This window comes from Rhea americana, unplaced genomic scaffold, assembly GCF_003343005.1.
Source record: "Rhea americana isolate MKP2758 unplaced genomic scaffold, rheAme1 scaffold_320, whole genome shotgun sequence".
Classification (NCBI taxonomy): Eukaryota; Metazoa; Chordata; class Aves; order Rheiformes; family Rheidae; genus Rhea; species Rhea americana.
The window spans coordinates 284,554-303,974 of NW_028186447.1; the positions used below are offsets into that span (position 1 = coordinate 284,554).

The window sequence follows — 19,421 nt, forward strand, 5'->3', positions numbered from 1 at the left end:
TACATAATCCTTTGATCAGACCTTCTGCTACCTTAAATAAATCTATCAKTATAACTGTTAATTTACAGTTAAGTAAAAGTTTATCCAAAAGTTACTCTTATCTCTTTATAATAAAGACATAAGCAATTTTCATCCTTTACATATTGACTGCTCACACGTATTTGAGTCTCATCTCTGCTTCATATTCTAACATAATTATTTAAACTAGCAAAAAAGTACTAAGTAGGAAGAAATACACAATTTATGGTCTCAGTTAATGATAGTTCAAAAGTTAGGGACTGGAATCAGAATTTAAATAATAAATGTGACTAAAGCAAGCCATTTTAATGTAACAGGTCCTAAAGAAATTCATGTTTTTTTATGAATGCTAAATTTTCTTCCAAGTTGTATGATTAGAAGTATTGCCTAACAGTCTTTGCCACACTGATAACCACTAGTAACACTGGACTATTCAAGTCCAAAAAAAAATCAAAGATAGCAGAAGTGCAGAAAGTAGTTAAAAAATAATCTTCTGCACCACTGGGCATAAGAAATTTATTCACAAGAGAAGAAATTACCCTTTCACAGTAATCCCTGTTCTTATTTCCAAAACTGCAATTCCATTGAAGATAATAGGATAAGTATTATGGTCCTGAACATACAGTAAYAAAGAGCTTGAAGCTTAGAAGTTTTTTTAAAAAAAWWAAAAAGGCACTGCACCTACCATCCCTTGTGGCAGCAATGATAAGGAATTAAAATTTTCTTTTGCCTCATCATTCATTTTTGCTAAGAATGACACAACCTATATCAGCATGCAATTGTCATAGCTCGGATTCAGTATGTGTTGTAACAAGGCTTGATTTCTTGGAGGAAAGCTCACTGAGGAGCYGATTATCCAATCTCTTTTTGGCACTCCATATGTGGGTCATCGTAAAACCTGCTGTCTGGGTGTGCTTCTCAATGTCTTAACAATGTCCACCTTAGATGAACAATCTCTTTTTTCTTGGTAACAGTCAAATAAGCAGGCTTTTCCCTTTCATTTTGGTTGTCATGTCACAAACATCAGTTCATGTAACATGATATATTAGTTGAAATTTCAGGAGGAAAAGCTTTGCAGCCAGATCACATGTTTGCTCTCCATGTAAAATGATGAGCATCCACTTGGTCAAATAGTAGGAAAAGGCGCCTTTTTCTGGCCTCAACTGAAATCACATTGAATCTTCGATGGACATTTTTTGTTTCCTAGACAAATACTTACTGGTTGCTGTAGGTGAAGATGCCTCACCTTCAGTGGATGTAGTGATGGGTTTAGTATCTGTCATGGTCAGGGTCACAGGTCGCACCGCACTGTGATGGGGAGAGGGTGCCAAAACTGGAGTAAAATGGCCAGGCACTTTTCCTACTACTTGACCACTGCTGTTAGGCTACAAAACAAAACCAAAAGAATTCCTTGTGAAATACACACATTGTGTTTAAGGAACCTACCCACCTATTTCAGGATTTTCCAGAATCCTCCTCACCATAGTATGTACATGTTGGAATATGCCATTCTCATAAACCTGTGCATTTCCATGTGACGCTTCCAGCAGACAGCAGATCCTTCCATTCACAGGTAGGCACCACATGCTTAACTTGAAGTACATTTTGATAAGCTTTATTTCTCTCTGGGTGCAGAATCTATCAGATTGTCTCATACTATGCTCGCTGTTCTCACACTGACTGTGAATCATAGCAAATCCCACCATGGTGAGATTCAGCTGACCAGGCTCAGGCCCTAATGTAGTAAGTCCAAGTGCAAATGAATGATACAAAACCCCCATTTTCACACGCTGTACCACTCTGGCTGGGAGCATAACCAAGACTTGACCACAGCTGTCCACAAAGATTGCACGTACTGGAAGGCTAACTAATAATTCACGTTTGGGGGTGGGGAGAGGGTTAGGATATRATGCACTATAATGCCCGTCTCACAACCTCTGGCCAACAGCCACCCACCATAAAGCATCTTTCACAGAGATGTTTAATAATGGGAACTCTACAAGTCAAGAGTATAATAGGCCTAATCACCTCTTTTTCTAGATAGATCTGTGATATGTAGAAAAGGCAATCTGCATATGACACAATGATGCAGGTCCCACATATCTGATCTTGGCAATGTGCACTAGTAAACACATCCATTTGTCCAATGTATAAACCTTGACATTCTACATTACTGTAAATACTCCAACAGTAAATAACATGCAGTAAAAATCAGCAACTAGTAAACAGTTATTTCAAAAGTGGCAGATAATTTTTGTTTGAAGCTGATTGTGTGCTCCATTAAAATACAGCTACAACATAAATATTACTGCCAATCTTATTATCAGAAGGATATTGTCAAACTTTAGATTATTCACTTAAAAGAAACAGACTAATAAAGGACCTGATTCAACTGATATAAGGAAAGGTTAAAAGAGGTAAGCATGGGTATGGTAATGAAATAATAACTGTGGGCTGAGATGATTACTGCAAATATGCACAGAGTATAAACACACACAAGAGGAAGGAATTATTTGGAAAGTACAGGAAGTATAAGCCCGGGGTAATGGAATGAAATAAAGAAGGAGGAAATTTAAGATGAATAGCAGGAAAACTTCCTGGCAGTATGATCTATTAGACTTTGCAAATGCCCCCAAGGGAGACAGTGAGAGCCTTGTTCTTTAGGACATTTAAAACTAAACTAGAAAAAAAAACTAGAAAATATGAAGTGCAAACAAAGACCAATCCTGTATTCACAGGAACACAGAACAGTTAACAGATTATTTCCCTGCCTAAAATCTTGGGTCCTACTATGAAAAATGATAGCAAAAATATACATTAAAGAGACGTGGCCAGCAAACTGCTTCTCTAAAGGAAAATATAACCCTTTAAACTTTACTGTATGTACTGTGAGTGGACATGGTAGTGGGAAGTGTAATGGAATCCCAACATTTCATTTTATAAGATCTTGCAAATACAGGAATTGATATACAAATTTGTCARGTGGTATTTACCACTGTTTGTTCATATTCATAGTTACATAAATGAAAARTTACTGTCAGGACTTTACTGACTTGGGAGAAAATGTCAGCTGCCAAAGCTGTTTCAAAATAAGAAAGCAGCACTGATTCAAAGGAATAACAATACTTTCACATTTTAGATTTCCCCAAATCACTAGTATGCTACAAAGAATTTTATTCACTGGACGAAACATAGCAGTTAGGTACATCTCCCTGCRCTGTAGGTACTCGAGATGAAAATGACATACGGCAGAATACATACAAGGCAATTTACAGAGAACAATATGACATAAAAGTTCACTCAGTATCTGCTTGCACGGTTACATCGGCCATAAGTGGGGAAGCCATTCAGTTATTACATAAATCTTTCCTCAAGAATACAAATGAAACCTTTGTATTTCAGTAAATAGTCATATACAAAATGTGTGCCAAAAACCCTATTTTCTTTAAAATCTATTTTAGCAGTGGTCTAGGGAATTTTATTTTATAGGCTGGATTTTAATGGCCTGGCAGCCTCTAAAACCAGGTGTCTTTGCTACCAGAAATCTGACTCTACTTGCCTTAGAACAAAAGGAAAATTGTAACCAATGTAAATTCAGAAAATCTCCAAGTGTCACCTAAATTAGATTCTCCATGCAAAGAATCCAAGATACTTCAAAACTTAGCAGCAAATACTGTCACTCACTGAATGCTGGTTTCCACTACAGAACTGTGGTAACAAAACCGGCTCTGTAACATGTAAAGGAGGCATGATACAGTTTGAAACATTTGTGGGGAAAACTGTTGGAAACAGAGGCAGGGCTTACTGCACATTCATCTCTAAAACTCCAAAATTCTTGCAAGCAAGCCTTGCTTACTACTTTGGACCTGAGTTTCAGTGTGTTTCTTGCAAACCTGCTGCAGAAGCCAGCACCTCTGGTGCTCAGCACRGCCAAGCCACCGCGCGGGCTGCTGCACGGACAGCCAGGGTCTCAGGGCTGTTTGGTAGTTCCTCACTCAGTCAGTGACCTGCGATGGCAGTGATCGGCTACCTTAGAAGGCTTAGTTTATCCAGCAAGCTAAAGTATTGAAAAAAAGAACCAAGATTCCCTTACAACGATTACTAACTTACATTGGAAAATAAGAAAGAAGATTCCAAGGAATTTATGGATTAAAATGGCCAGTGTCATCAGCTTCCAAAAGCAGCTCTGTCTCCAAAGCCAGACTCAAATTAATTAAATGGACACAGCTGGAGTCCAGCACTATTTACAGCCATGTATCACCTTTTACTGTTCCCTAGCGATCCGGTCAATAGGAATGCAACAGCTCACATGGACTCCAGATCAGTCTTTGTGCATATGGTCCAAACAGTGAACCCTTTCCTTGCTGAATTATACAACAAAGGCTTGCATTCCCATATAAACTATATTTTTTCTGTGTAATACTTATCAGTGGTGCAGATCATCTCCCCACTTCATCCAAAATCAGGGTGAAATCTCATCATTATTGAAAACAACAAGAAAATGCTGCTAATTTTAGCGGGCATGGTTTGTTATCCCTCAAGTCTTTTTATTTTTATTTCTTTTTTTTTTTACTGTGTTCTTAAATAGTAGATATTGTTCCATATCTATATTACATGTAGAACTGAATGTAGACACAATAATATTAAATTGAGGTTTGTAACATCAAGGGAGAAAAATAAATCCTCCGAAGTAATGAAAGAGAAAACTCACTACTTTAGTTTGTTTCATTCTTATGCTTCCAGCATTTCAGACTCTGATGCACATTCAATTTCAAATTCAGTTTTAACCGTTCTACCTGCCTATTAACTGTTTTATTGTATCTTGTCACATAACCCCAATACCTCCGGATTGCATTTTGTTATTTGTTGTACTTTTACTTTTGTAATCTCTAATATTTAGTCCTTTCCTTTTTCATGTAACTTCTGTTTTCACATTTTTCTACTGGTTTGTCTATTGTTTGCAAGGATGTAACTGAATTTGTTCTAAACATTTTTCAATATTGCAAAATACTGTATATTGCAATAACTATTCAAGTGTTATTGCTCCATGAAAAAGATAACCAAAAGGTTAAGTCACATAGCTCGATGCACCATGTCAAAAAAGATAACTTCTCTCCTACGCTGAAAGTTTTCTTTATTTATATTTTAAATTAACCTCAGTTGCATGTAGTTGTAGTTGTAAACAAGCACGTACCTATCAGGATTCAAACAAATATCTTTCTCCGTCAGTAGTCCCAGTAGATTTTTGGATGTGAACCAAAGTCTTCTCTCTGACACACCTTGTCATAAGAAACGGTACAAAAGATACTTTCTTAAACCTTGAGTGTTTTTCCTAGATGTGTTACATTTGAAAACAGAGTTCAGGAGAAACATACTCTCCAAAATTCTGTTACATGAATGTCATTCACAACAACCCTTCTTGAATCATCCATACTTTCATCTGTCTTGTATGCAGCSAATAACAGTGAAACTGTTAACAAAAAGCAATGTTTAAGTTACTGTAACTAGTTTGCAGCCTAAGAGCATAAAATAATCCTAAACAGATCTAAACATCATGTCAAAGTTACTGTTTAGGTTTGTCTTCAGACTCACGCTGATATCACTGCATTGCTTTATACCAAGTTCGCACTTGTAGGGTTATCTTTGCAAACATAAACCTAAAAGCTTTTTAAAAAAGTTTAGATTCTGCAGTATGGTTGATAGCCACTATGGGATCCCATCAGAACTTCAAAACAAATCAATTACCTCATCCATGCTGACGCTAATCTCTCTGGCACCTCGAGAAAGTCAGTATAAGCTCAAGAACGCTGCCTCTCACGCTTGCCTTAAGCCCCTGCCCCACTTCAGGTTTTCAGCGTACAGAGGCAGACCCTCTTGGCAGAAACAGCTCTGCAAAATTCCGGATTCCGAATGTTATTAAAAACTGTCTGCTAGAAATAGCTTCTGTGCCTTGTTCTCATTTTAACTTTTGTAGTTCTTTAAAAAGACTGGTTTATGAGGCATTTTAACTCAGAAACGCCTGTCTATTGGGACAGTAACTACTTATACAACAAATTCAAATATTTATTGCATATCATTTGATACACATCCATTTTGTCCTTTTTAAAACAAGTTCTAGATTCTAGTTCTGGTATTCCCCAAAGAGAAACTAATGCACCACAGGTTAAAAATCGACTGCAATCATCAGCCAGGGCAGCAATATGTCTATGCGATGGATTCACAAACAGAAAGATGATGCCTGAGGCACAAACCTCAAGCAAATTGCATGAAGGCAGCTGTGTTAGATAAACAAGCTGTGCATTTGACAATCGGAGAAGCAAAGAGGCAAACACAATGGAAGTCTGGCAAATTTAGCCCTAATTTATGCAAGTATACTTTTTTTTAATTGTGTCATTAGTGACTAATTTGATTTTAAGATCTGCAATATATATTCCGGCTTTTTAAAATCACAGTAGCTTGAGTTCCCACAGATTAACCCACTCATGTGTCCAGAGCTGAAGATGCATTGCATGCACTGTCACAGCTCTAATGTAACTAAACTCAGACTAGTCCAATAAGATTAATACCTTATTGTCTGTGCTATGCACAATTTCAGTCAACCCTTGCACCTGAAGCCTCAACAGAAATTCAGAATAGATATGAATATGGACTTTCTTAAAACTGGAATTTACCGTAGCTGTCTTCACTACTGATATTTACTATGAGATTTACAATCAGCAATCAACCAATCTCCTCTCAGATTTCTGTTCACAGATTTTCCCAAATACAAGTATATTTACAACTAAGGCTTTCGGTTATATTTAAGGATAGCCTTTTTTGTCATTTCACTTCCGCTAYAAGTAAAAACAAATCTTCCTGATGCCATAGTAATAACAGTAATATCTATAGACGAGACAGCCAAACCTAACAGAAGTTTGAGATAYCTATTACAATAATTTATATATATTACTGAATTTTTAAATGGTAAAATATATTTTCTATTTCAATTTGCACAACATYATTTCTTACAAACTAACTGTATACTTGGAATCTTAGATGTAAATGATTTTCAAAAAAAAAAAAAAAATCAACAAAAGCCAGAAATTGTCCACCTCCTGTGCAAGTCCTTGGTAGAGGTACTTAGGGTACTGTATTAGGCACTTCAGAAAGAAGTTTTCAGACTTCCATATGAAATTACGCTACTCTAGCTAGTTACTATACTTGGAGAACAACAYATCTGCATTCAAAACAAAACCTTTCCATAGAAATGCCATACTTCCCAAGAGCGTTGCCCTACTACAATCAGACCATCAACCTGTAATTATAATCAATCTTGTCTCACTGGATTCAATGTGTTTGAAAATACATTCAGTCCTTCTGTTCAGTTCTGGTCCCCTGAAACGGTAAAGTCCAGATGCTAAACAGCATTTCAAAACCCTCAATTTAATTATTTCATTGATAAAGTTGTAGAAGATTCTGTTCTTCACATTTTTGCTCCCCCACTTCCTGTACAAAAAAGTCCTTTATTAAAAGTGGTCTACTGACCACACCTTTTGTATAGGTTTTGTATAGGACATCCTGATGTAATGTCCCCTGTAGCCATCCAGTGGTTATATCAGTCCCCCACGGGAGACTGCTGAATGGTACAGGAGGCAATGTCATCAAGTACATGGAAGACATATCCTCAAGTATGGAGTTCATCTGAGTAATATAATGCAGTATCTCTGATACTCGGGTGTTCTAAGAGCCCTACTAGGAAGACTGTARAAGATACCATAGGGTAGTTCCCCACAGACCATGGGTTCAATACTTGTTCGTTTAACAAGAGGCAAAGCCATGCGGATTCTTTTTCTGCTGTTGGACACTACCGTAGTAACAGGAGTATGTTTTGCCTTTTTACAGCGCTGACAACCAGGTCTTCCAAAGATGAATCTCACTAGAGTCACTCACACCCTTGCAACCACAGTAGCTGATTCCTACAACCTATTCTACACAGACCTCACTGGGAGATCCCACACAAGAGCCTCAGGTGGTGTGACATGCAGCTACCTGTCTGCTTGGAGGAATTAGCTTTGGAAAATAAAACATGTTATTGCCCGTTCTTGTCTGACAACATCACTTCTGTATTGCTTTTTGAGAGAAACCAAGATGTTGACTTTGATCTATAAAGTTTTTAGTCTCATTCATTTGAAAAAGCACCAAAAAAAGTATCATTGGTTCAGCAACCCATGTTCAGACATAGACACCATTAGGCATTCTAGGTGAAGAGTCCTCTGCCCTCAACCACGATTTTACCTGTGACTTCACCAAATCTAAAGTTGTTGACACGAAGAGCATCCAGCTTTTCTTTGAATATTTGTATTAACAACTGGACAAGTGCATATTACAGAAGCAAAGGAAAGGAAATCTCTTTGCAGATAAGTGTTTGAAAGACATCTTCAGGTTAAACAATGTTCATGCACTCTGGAGACTTGTAACTGCATTTAATAAACTAAAAATGAGTAAAGTATTATTAAAATATCATTTACAAGTGCAATTAAATCTTTAAAGCCCTTGTCAGTAGATACTGTTTAGCCAGGATTCTCTCTCTGGCTCCCAATTAAAATTAAAAGCATACATTACCTTAGTTCATCTTCATTAATTTCTTTGAAATTACAAGGAAAGGCTTGAAGGAAAAGGTTGGCCAAGGAATTCAAAACTCTTAATGTCAATAAATAAAGGGATAACTATATCAAAGAAACTGCATATACATGTATTACTTGTGTTGGTTTATTCTGCTAGAATTCTTCTTGGAACAAACTAAAAACCCTGTGATGAGCCCAAATAGAGCGTTACTATATTCCCTCTTTCTTGCTAAATGATTGCAGTAGTTGAGTAGTTGTACTGAAGAATGCCAGAGCGTCTGCCTGGAATCCCTTAACAGTGTGCCTATCTTTCAGTGAATAGAAAAAAAAAAAAAAAAAAACTAGTCAAATAAGGGAGGAAAATAAGCGGCCTCAGCAGGTTTTAGAAGCAGCTCTTCGATAGTAGTTCAGAAATTTCTGTTTTCAGACAAAGCCAAAGCCATTAAAAATACAGCCACAAAATAGCCCACATCACAACAAAGTACTTTTTAATACTTCTAGGAATTTCAGTCAATATGTGGAGAGCAGTTCATCTGGACTGTAGTACATAACAAGTGTAAGTCATTTGCTGGAACAGGAACAGATATTTCCCCAAATCAGAGGCAGTTTTACCATGCCACTGAGATCTGTATATTTCATCAATCATTTCAGGAAATTTGATTTAAGGGTAAAGTTATGTGTCTTTCATAAACCAGTCCCAAAGGGCTTGCAAGACTTTGTGTTTACACCTGGTTCAGCAGAAAGGGGCAGCAGGATCCCTACAATGCTGACCTGTGGAACACCTTTCCAGAAGAGGTCTGCAAAGAAATTCTCATAGGTGACAGTATGTGCTTCCCCAGGGTTCAGCTTAAATTTTTGCTTTAACATCATTTTCTTCATCAGCTTGCTTACCTTTCTTCTGTGCTTTACCACATCTTAATCAYGAAACACTTTCTTTTAGCGCAATAGGGCACTAATTTTGGAACTCTCAGATTTGCCTTTAGCCACACAGATTTTGTTGTGCTTGACGACATTTCTGAGATACCTGKAAGTCTGATTTTAATACACTATATTCAGGATGCTTTGTGTGCACACCTGTGTGCATACACATATGAGGCCAAATTTTCCAAGTCATACGCAAAACTGGAACATCCAGTTGGAATCATTTAAAAAGGATACAGATTTTCAAAATTAGAGACAGCTTTGGAAACTTAAAGCTGCTGTACAAACAAATAAATACTGTGGATGAATTAGACACATGCCAACTGATTAGTTTTTGATGAAACTTACAATAAGTATCCAATATCAATTTAATTATGAATGAACTAGCACCCTGTCATAATATACACACACTCAAGATAGAAAAAATAAAATAAAAAGGGTTCAGTAGAATTAGTTAATGGCAGGTATAGCAATCCTGAAAATCTTGGGAAACTTTCAGACTACTAGTCAGAGGCAAGTCCAGTTCTATATCTAATAAGATTCATTTCTGTTCAATATATTTGTTTATTTATTCTCCAGGCTGAACAAGGGATAAAAAGCAGATACAAATGAAACGCAAAGCCAAGTCTCCCTTTTGTTTAGGATCATCCATTGTTGCACCATTTTTCACTGCAGCCAAAGGGCCTGTTTGAACTTCCTGACTGTTCATCACACATAATTTGAAGTATTTAACATTATGTCAAGAAAATTGCCCACCGTTTCCCCTGTGGAAACCTATGGGAGCTCTATATCTTTAAATTAATTTTACTTAAAGTATTCTATTGAATAGCATGACTGTCTCACTATAATCAGTGCAGCAGTAACGTAATTAATCTCAAAATTGCTGTGGGGAGTACAAGACATCTCAGTTGCTTGTCGTAACAATCTAAATTAGCGTATTACTGAAAGATGTTGGGGAGGAATGGTTCATTTTAGGTAAATGCTGTCAGGGTATCCATTCTTTCTATTTCTAAAGCTGAAATTAAAACTATCATCATAGCTCTCTYTTTGAAATCCAAATGAATATGTTTTGAGGTGGGAAAGTATAATTAAATTTGATGTGGTATTCCTACAGATGCAGTTTTGCATTTTATAATAATTAAATTTGTTTGAATAAAAATTCATGTTTTATTTAGGAAAGAAAAACTGGTTTGGCTCAAAGCATGCCATTGTATCAGAACAATTCCCCTTTGTCACTGAAACTTCACAGACGGCTGATCTTTTTCTTCCTAGGAAAAAAACAATTATTCTTGCTATTCTACTATTTTGTATAGCCATCCCGTAACTGTTTTATTAGGAGAGATTTTTGACTGGGCATATGGATCCTCTAATGTAGGGCATATCTCAGAGGTGAACATTAAAGAATTAAATTTAAAAGAGATTCCATTAATAATAGTGATTCATGATAATAAATTGCAGAGAACTGCTGGTGCAGATGACCTGAATCTCATATTTGGTGTTGTTTAACCCTGTGCCTTCTTCTCAGGAACTAAATCAAACATCAAATGAAATGAAAAACATTACTCTAATAAAAGGTTATGAAAGGTAACAAAAGTAGTAAATCAAAGAGTTTGGCCTGTTATTCCCTCTGGTTCCACAACACAAGAATAGGAAATATTTTCAGTTTTCTGCTACTCTGAAAGCATCAGCAGAATAAAACGTGTCTTTTAATGATTATTTTTTTTAACTGCAGATAAAAGAAGTAAGTATGTTCTTCTCAGGAAAAGAGTTGAAACAGCTTATGCTCAATGAATACACTTTGCAATACTATTGTCGAATGTCTGAAACAAACTCAAATACTTCATTTAGATGTTGTATTATTTCACTGGTGACTTGAAGCAAAATATTCAACAAATCAGAAAGAATGTCACCTACTCTGCTCTTTTAATGTATAAGAAATCAAAATGTAAGTAAAATCAGCACTAAATAATTAAAGAAATGTATAACACTAAGGGCTTGATTGAACTTCGCATATTATTTCCCTTTATAGCGCCTAATTAAGACATCAGTAAAAAATAACCCAATCGAACTCTAAGATTTTCTGCACTGAATTAATACTAARGACTTTTAATGGATGTCTTAATTAGACTTTGTTGTTCACGGAAATTTTACACAAATTAAAATCAGGTGCTGAATGCACTATCCCCAGCTGAGTCGCAGCAAAAAATGCAATATGGGAGTGAAAGATTTTAATCTATGCACAGAGAGCAATTTGTAGTTTAAAGCTGACATATTCCATTTTCACTTTTTTTGTTTCATTTGGATTGATATTGTAACCAACAAAAATCATTCTYTCCATTTAGAGTCTTCCCTTCAAAGTAAAGTGTGACTTTATGGGCAGACAYATCTTTTCAAATGTGCACAAAGTCATGCAGCTGGTCCACAGCATTAGCCAGTGGAGACAACAGCCACAGCAACCTTCAGGGCAGCCCACAGAGATGTTATCTGTTATTCAGCACAGAAACTTTGATTCAGTCTCAAGTTGTCTTGCTGTTGCGCCTGAAATGCACACTAAAGGGCTTGCCAGTTTTTGTAAACAATGTTATCGCAACAATCCCTTCATCCCTGATACGGCAGCCCTTCCAAAGAAAACTGGTTCCTGGGTGCAGGAAAACCTGAGCACTGTCACTTCTGTTTATATTCCCAAGACTCTGCTGAAAACACACTATAGCACGAGCTACAGGACTCCACAGGAGCACGTCAGAGAGGGCAGCAACACCAGATACCAGACCGAGCAGTGAAGATTACCTTACACTGACACTGGAAATATTCCAAGTATTGACGGACCAAGACTCAACTGCAGCTCATCCTGTAGCGCAGATCACATGTTAACGCTACGTGCCAATGCTATCACGGAAAGCTGTTTCGCACAGAGCTTTTACAAATTACTTCTCTAATGAAAACCACATTAAATTCCCATATCAGAAACAAGTTTGAATCAGTGCAGCAGCCAAGAACTGAACTGTTGTTGCATGTTCTCCACAAAACAAAGGAAAAACAAGTCTATGGGTCCGTGCTGTACTCACCACAGTCATGTTTTTGCATCTGGGCAAAGAATTGCCAGGTACCTGTGAAATAGCACAAGCATTGCCCTGACAAAGTTGACCTTCATTGTGGGTCTGCAAAAACACCTTTTTGCCCACATGTGTGCGTGTGCACCTATGCACACCCGTGCACCGCTGGCTGGGCCCTGCAGCAGCAGTGCAGCACCCGGTGGTGGTGACCCAATATCCATAGTGGACGTGTCTACTCTGCTCCCTTTATTCAACCATGTTTAATCAGAAAACTTGCAGAATCACTTGTATTCCGCCTTGGAGCTTGCTCCAAGAACAGAGCTAGTGAGGTTTGGGCCTATGTACACATTCTTCACAGGATCTTTTWTGGAGCATTCACAGTGTTTTACAGTACCTGGCTAGTCTGTGGACTGGACGGGTCGTAGGAAGGTACATAATTCTTCAGCGTATCCTGAGGATTCAGGTGGGGAGGGTATCTGATCGTTGGATGAGAGAAGTAGCTAGACGGGGCAGGAGGGAGAATAGCCTGTGCTGGAAATGGCAATGGTGAAGGTGGAGGAGGAGTTCGAGTTGAGATGACTGGAAGAGATAAAATAAAATTAAAATTACTTTTCATCTTGTTTCATCTAAAATTCTTCACCTCTGCATTACAGCGAGAAAAATATAAGTCAGTTATAAATCAATACACTGTACTCCTGCTTCATGGTCCTTTACAGAAAAACTTCCATGTCCTTCTCTCACATAAATCTCAGACAACAGGAAGGGCCTGCTCTTCCAAATTCATAAACTCTATGTTTAGTTTTGTGGGTTATGCCATCCTATTATTTCATTTTTTCTTAAACATAATGACGATTATCCAGCACAAAAGACAACCAACGTACAAAATTTTCCTCTCTGGAGCTCAAATATGTAAAACAAGTATTTTACTAAATAAATAAAAATCTACATCTTTATCCTCAGCAATACAACAGAGAACAAAGTCACTGAGTCCTAAGAAATAGCTAGTCATCTCTCAATGTATTGTACTCTACCTGCCTCATGTGGGGAGGGGGCAATAACTGCTAAGCAATAATGCCATGAATAATTAGCTGACCTTTGTGAAAATGCTAATGAACACTCAACTTCAGGGCCTGGGAAACCATTCCATCCATTGAAAATATCCCTGGCAAACAAAAAGGCATCTATCTTATACATATTTTTCTTTGCATTCTCTTTCTTCTCAGCCCCTACAAACATACACTTGTCTATCTACAGACTGTATGTAAAGTCCAAACAAGCAGCAATGTTTTCCCAGTGAAAGGAATGTACAGAATGTCCTGCTACTGCTGAGTCGCCAGGCTGGAAGCAAGAGCATCACTCCACTATGCTACACAATAATCCACATTACACCCTTATTACATATCTAAAGAGCACTTCTCATATCTTCATTTTTTTCAGCTTAATTTTTAAACGATTTTCTATTTTTGAGCTGAGAACAAGTAAAAGTTAGCTTAGGATAAAATGGCAGTAGGAATGTTTCAAAGCTGCTCTATCTTGTAGTCAAAAGCCTGAAAATCTCATAAGATTGCTCACTGAGATAACAGAGTAAGGTACCCAGAATGGAAACCAGGTTTCCTGGCAAGTGAATAGCTCCCATATAAAATTAGGTTACAACTGTTGCTTAAATACACCTTAAAATTATACACCAAAAGCAGAAATAAAGATCTACACATACATGAGGTTAGGGTCAAAAAATAATTACAGAAGGTTCTTATTTGACATATTTATCTTATTGGAATGACAGTCACACCAGCTCAGTTTAATTACAAAACATTAGTTAGTAGTCTGACATGTGAGAGCTGTGCAACACAAACACAAGTGAACAGGAATATATCTGTTCTGTCTCACGCACCATCTCTGATGTGATTAAGTATTTTCTGATGGTGGAATTGTTACAGAGACCAGAATGAGCCCAGATTGACTTTTAGATCACAAAGTGGATGATAGAGAGGGGAAAAAAAATCTTTACACATAAATTGAAAGACAGGAACTCACAATCACATGGAAATTACAAACCACAGATTTTTCAAAGCAGCACACGCTACAGAAAAAAGAATGCTCAAATCTGCTTTTATCCTCCTGTCACCCCTGCCTGCTGAAGTACTGCATCCCTTTATATGCAGTTTGCAAGGAGACATGATGAGCCACTGAGAGATTTCTGAGTGCCAACCCCAACCTGAAGAATCAGGGTCACTCTCATCTCTAAAATTAAACAGACCCTGCTGCTGGAATTTCCCTGTCATTTCTGATAAGCATTCATGATATCTTGCAGGGCATCAAGTGTCTTCTCCACACTTTAAGTGAAGTTACACTATGGATTTCAGGCAAGAGATGATGAGAAATATTTATCAGGAGCTTACCTCTCCGGACAGAGTTCAAAAGAAGCACTGCTACCTTTTTCACTGTATCACACATTCAATGTGATTGTGACTTCTCTTGTGTATGAAATCCTACCTACTATGCCACGTAAATATGATGTAGTCATAGCAACAATAACAGAAAAAGGTGCAAGTGGAAGGAGGAAAGACTAGGATGGTTTTTGTTTCTCTTTCTTTGTACAGTTTACAGCCTATTTTTTCCTTCCATTGGCTCCCTAAGTCCTTTCCAGTGACTTGCAACAGTCAAGCTACCTGAGATGAGTTTAGTAAGCATTCCTGCAAGGATATCTGAACCTCTGTAATGTAATTATCTCCCTTTCCACTCTAAGGAGTAAGATATTTGGTAGCAGGTCTCCAAGAAAATCTACACAAACGCATCAGTATCAGACTGTAGGAAAGGAGGAGAAAGCAAGCAAAAGGAAGGTATTTCTTCCTCCTCCATAGTTCTCACCACTGTGTGCAACTCCTGGGATTCCTGGGTGATGATGCTGGGGAAAAGTGCTCAGTCTTGGTGAAGAATCCTGGGGGGATGTAGGACTAAACAAAGGCTTTTCAGGTTTCTTCATTGTAGGAGATGACATATCTGCAATACAGGAACAACAGAAGAGTGACATTAGTTTAAAAGCCCTGTTTCTGGACCCATCGTTTTGTAAGCTGAAGATATTTATTTGTACAATTCTTACATAAATGTTGTTTGGTGACCCAACTCCCTTATGACCAATAAACTAATTTTAAACTATTGCCTTCCAACTTGAGAATGAATAATAATCCACTAACTGGTCTTTGTCCTCCAGAACAGAAACCACATTCCTTGCATACCAGACAAGCTGAAAAGTGAAGAAATACATGCCTTCAGAACCTCCCTAGACACATTTCAAATACAGAGAACTTCTCCAAATCATCTGCTCCTTCAACAGCCGCATATTCTTTATTGTATTTTTTAATGGAACACCTACGATCAGGTGCGTAGGGTAACTGCCATAAACATGCCTTTTTATGTCATTTATTATTTTGTTATTTCAAAACCTATCYCTTACCCTCCCCAAGAGTAGTGAAACAATGTAACCTTTCTAGGAAGAGAGGATACTTAAACTTTTCCTTCATATTTTCCATGTCTCAAGGAGGGCCATCCCACCTCTTCCTTCCAGTTTCCCCATCAACAAGAACATCTCTTTAGAGCTCACTGCATGAAGGTAACACAATAGCAGTGACAAATGAATAATTTCTACAACACAGGGTTATTGGTATAGCATAAAGCAATCTTACTCTTTCTGAAAGCTTAAATTAATTTAAAAACTTTTAGGGTACTTAGCACCAAATTAAATTATTTCAAAGTTAATTATAACATTTATTTATTTTAGGACATAAATCAGCATCGTATAAGGGTTCAATTTCAAATCAATGGGACTAGCTCATGTTTAAAGTGAAGCTCATTTTGTAAGTACTTCTCTGGACTGGGGCCACGTTGCAGCTTACTTTTGTACATGGACCATGCCACCCTTATCCTTAAGTGATTTTGGCATTTTTCGTATTGGTGCACTGTGTTGCACTTTTCCTGGAGACATTAAATTTTTTTGGAAGTTGAAGATAGGCCCATGATGAGAAATGGGAGTGCCCTTCTGAAAGCAAATTTATCCAGTGCTTTCTGAACCAGCTGTAGCTTAAGCATGGGTTTTCACCCTGAGAGCTGCACCTAGGGCAGGACCTCTTGCACGGAGGGACGGCTTTGCCTCTCTGCTGCTCTGCACTGCCAACACCTGGGGCGGCGCGAGCACCAGACCCGGAGCAGCGCAAGCTCCCTCGACTGCACCTCCCCAGCTCCCCTTGAGCCTCACGCTAAACCTGCTGCCTCCCCCAAGGCTCGCCTCTTTGAGGAGGCTGCCGAGAAAGGGAAACCGTCGRTGAAGGCAAGCAACTGCTTTACCACAATTCCATGCTTACTCAGTTTTAACAGATAATGGCAAATGTTACTGTGTTTTCTTTTTGCTATCTGTTGCATTTTTACATTCTTATCAAGGGCTCTGAGTGCTGCCAGAGGCTCCTCTAGCCATCTTAGACGAATTTGGCAAATAAGCTTTTGTCGAGAGAGAAAACGGAGGGATATTTTATTTCTTTGAATCTATCAGCAGAAAGCAAAGACGAAGTTACTAAATGATTATAGTTTTAGTAAACATCATTTATTCTGTTACGCTACAGAAATCCTTTTTAAAATTGCTTTTTTTTAAATTARGTCTGGCATAAGTATGTAATGATAAAAGATACATTAATTCTGGAATGCTCTCAAATATTTCATTATGTTTTTATTTTCTGCTCAAATGATAGACTTAGCTTCTTCATTTAAGTTTGTAGTTACATCTAAGAGCACAAAACTTCTCACCCTTCCACAACAGTGATATAGTTTTATAAATACCACAGGACAAAATTAACCAACTATTGTCTTTGTACTGTTGTTCTCTGTGTGCCTAATCTGTCTGTGCAAAAACACTCCAGTGTGCCTGTTAGATTGTAGTTTCAGCCTCCCACTATCACTCTGTGTCCACCAAAAGTTGTCACATAACTTAGTAGTAACCAAATACCTTGATAAATTTCTTTGGGGGACTGAGCTTGGTAATACCACATACAGAATATCACAAAAGAGAGGATGTACAAACAGTTGAATTTTATTCCTAATTAAAAGTACTGCAGTTAAGTCTCCCTTAGGAATAAACAAACTAGAGGTTGGAGGTGAAGGATTTTTCACTTATGTAAAGCCCACATGCAGCAAAAGACCTCTTGGAAGAAAAAACTGCCTAAATCCTGAAGCTCTGCACATGTCCACAGAGTGGATTTTTGGAGCGCTACTAAGATTTAATTCGGTTAGTGACTGTTTCTTCAATAAACAAGCATGGACTGTCGTGTTTTTCAAAATCAAAATATTTTAATTGCTTGAAAGAAAAATGCTATATGAAGTGCAATGTAATCAGAGTATCCATTAGCCCCCCAGTGGCATCACTAATTCGAAAAGACTTTACTGAAAAGGGGATTGGTAACTATTGCAGCCCTAGCATTTTGCTTTAAATTGTGTCTTTTTTCCTGCTCCTATTTACAGAAAAAATACGATTGAAGTCAGCACAAACAAGGCAGTATAAATTACAAAGAAAATACAATGAACTTCTACTACGGAGATCATTTTCTCATCAAGGTGAATGTCAATTAGTAGTCAACAATAAAAAATTCAGCACAGCCAGAAAAATATTCATTACCCTCTGAAACAGAGAGTTCAACATACACTACACAGCGCACCATGGCAGAGTATTTTCAGCGCGATGTCATACATAGCATATGCAGCGTCAAAGGCTTATGGCTAAAATGCGGCAGCCTCCCTGTTAAAACAAGGCACTTTGCATGGGGAAGCCATGCAGACAGCCGCTTCCCACCCCCCAGCCCGCCTCTTGTTCTCCCCTTGTACGTGCTGACATCGTAGTGGAGCATTCATGTCCTATTCACGGCGGAACAACAGACCCCGCCGACAGGGGTGCCAGCACAATAACTGTTTGTGTAGGCTGGGAAGAAAGACCCCAGCGGTCTCCTTCTCGACCAAGAGAGCAGGTTTTTAGCTTTAGTAACCACACAAACCACGTTTCTTTGGAGAGTTATCAGTTATAAAAACAAAAACAAAAAAGGTGCAAAAAAGGCAAAGACATTTTTTGGCCGTCTTTAATTCTGCTCCTGAAAAACACTGCCTTAAATAAAGCAGAATGAGTTAAGGTAACAATGAGACTTCATATAATTTCACTAGTAGCTTCAGCAGAACAGAAAATGCATATTGTTCTCATTTTAAAACATACCTGCCTTTTTCGACACTGTGAGATGGAGGCTAGTTGCTGCATACAGCTTAATTATATACTGATAACTACATAATGAGTGACAAACAGATGTCACAAAAACAAGCTATTTGTTTTTATGTCTATGTCAGATTCCAGGAATGAAATTCCAATCCTTATTGCTTTGAGAATGAAAATAAAACATCTTCCAGGGTGATTTATTTTCAGACTTCTGCAAAAATGTTAAGTATATATGAAGAGCAGAAAGATGCCAAAAACAGTTGGACAAAGTTATCAGAAGGTCAACATTAATCAGAACATACTGTGTCCTATCCTGCTTGGAATTTTCTCCAAATGTGAAAAACAGATTACACTTTAAAAAAAATTCCCAGTGCTATTCCAAATCATTCTTTCCTGTATGCTGGTATTACCACAGAGATCTAGTATGTATGCACCCAAACGGTGGCATGATATAAATTGTAAAGTATCACATGAAAGATATATATGTTCATGCAAATAAAAAGGGTTAGATCATCTCATCTGCCAACAAGGTAACTCCATCTACACCGGAAGGCAGAGGAGTGCTGCTGTGAAGCTCAGCGTATG

At 37.8% G+C, this 19,421-nt stretch overlaps 1 protein-coding gene across 3 annotated transcripts in view; it reads right to left on the minus strand.

Annotated features, from left to right (window-relative positions):
• The window catches only part of NFIB (nuclear factor I B), a 174,394-nt gene that overhangs the window by 28,624 nt on the left and 126,349 nt on the right, over positions 1–19,421 (minus strand). For 2 of the 3 annotated variants that reach the window (XM_085310586.1, XM_085310588.1), the window contains exons 7-9: positions 15,464–15,595; positions 12,990–13,174; positions 1,238–1,403 (exon numbers count right to left, since the gene is read on the minus strand). In XM_085310586.1, coding sequence (XP_085166712.1) covers positions 1,238–1,403; positions 12,990–13,174; positions 15,464–15,595 — 483 coding nt within the window. The remainder of the gene's footprint in view (positions 1–1,237; positions 1,404–12,989; positions 13,175–15,463; positions 15,596–19,421) is intronic. The other variant, XM_085310587.1, reaches the window with a different exon arrangement.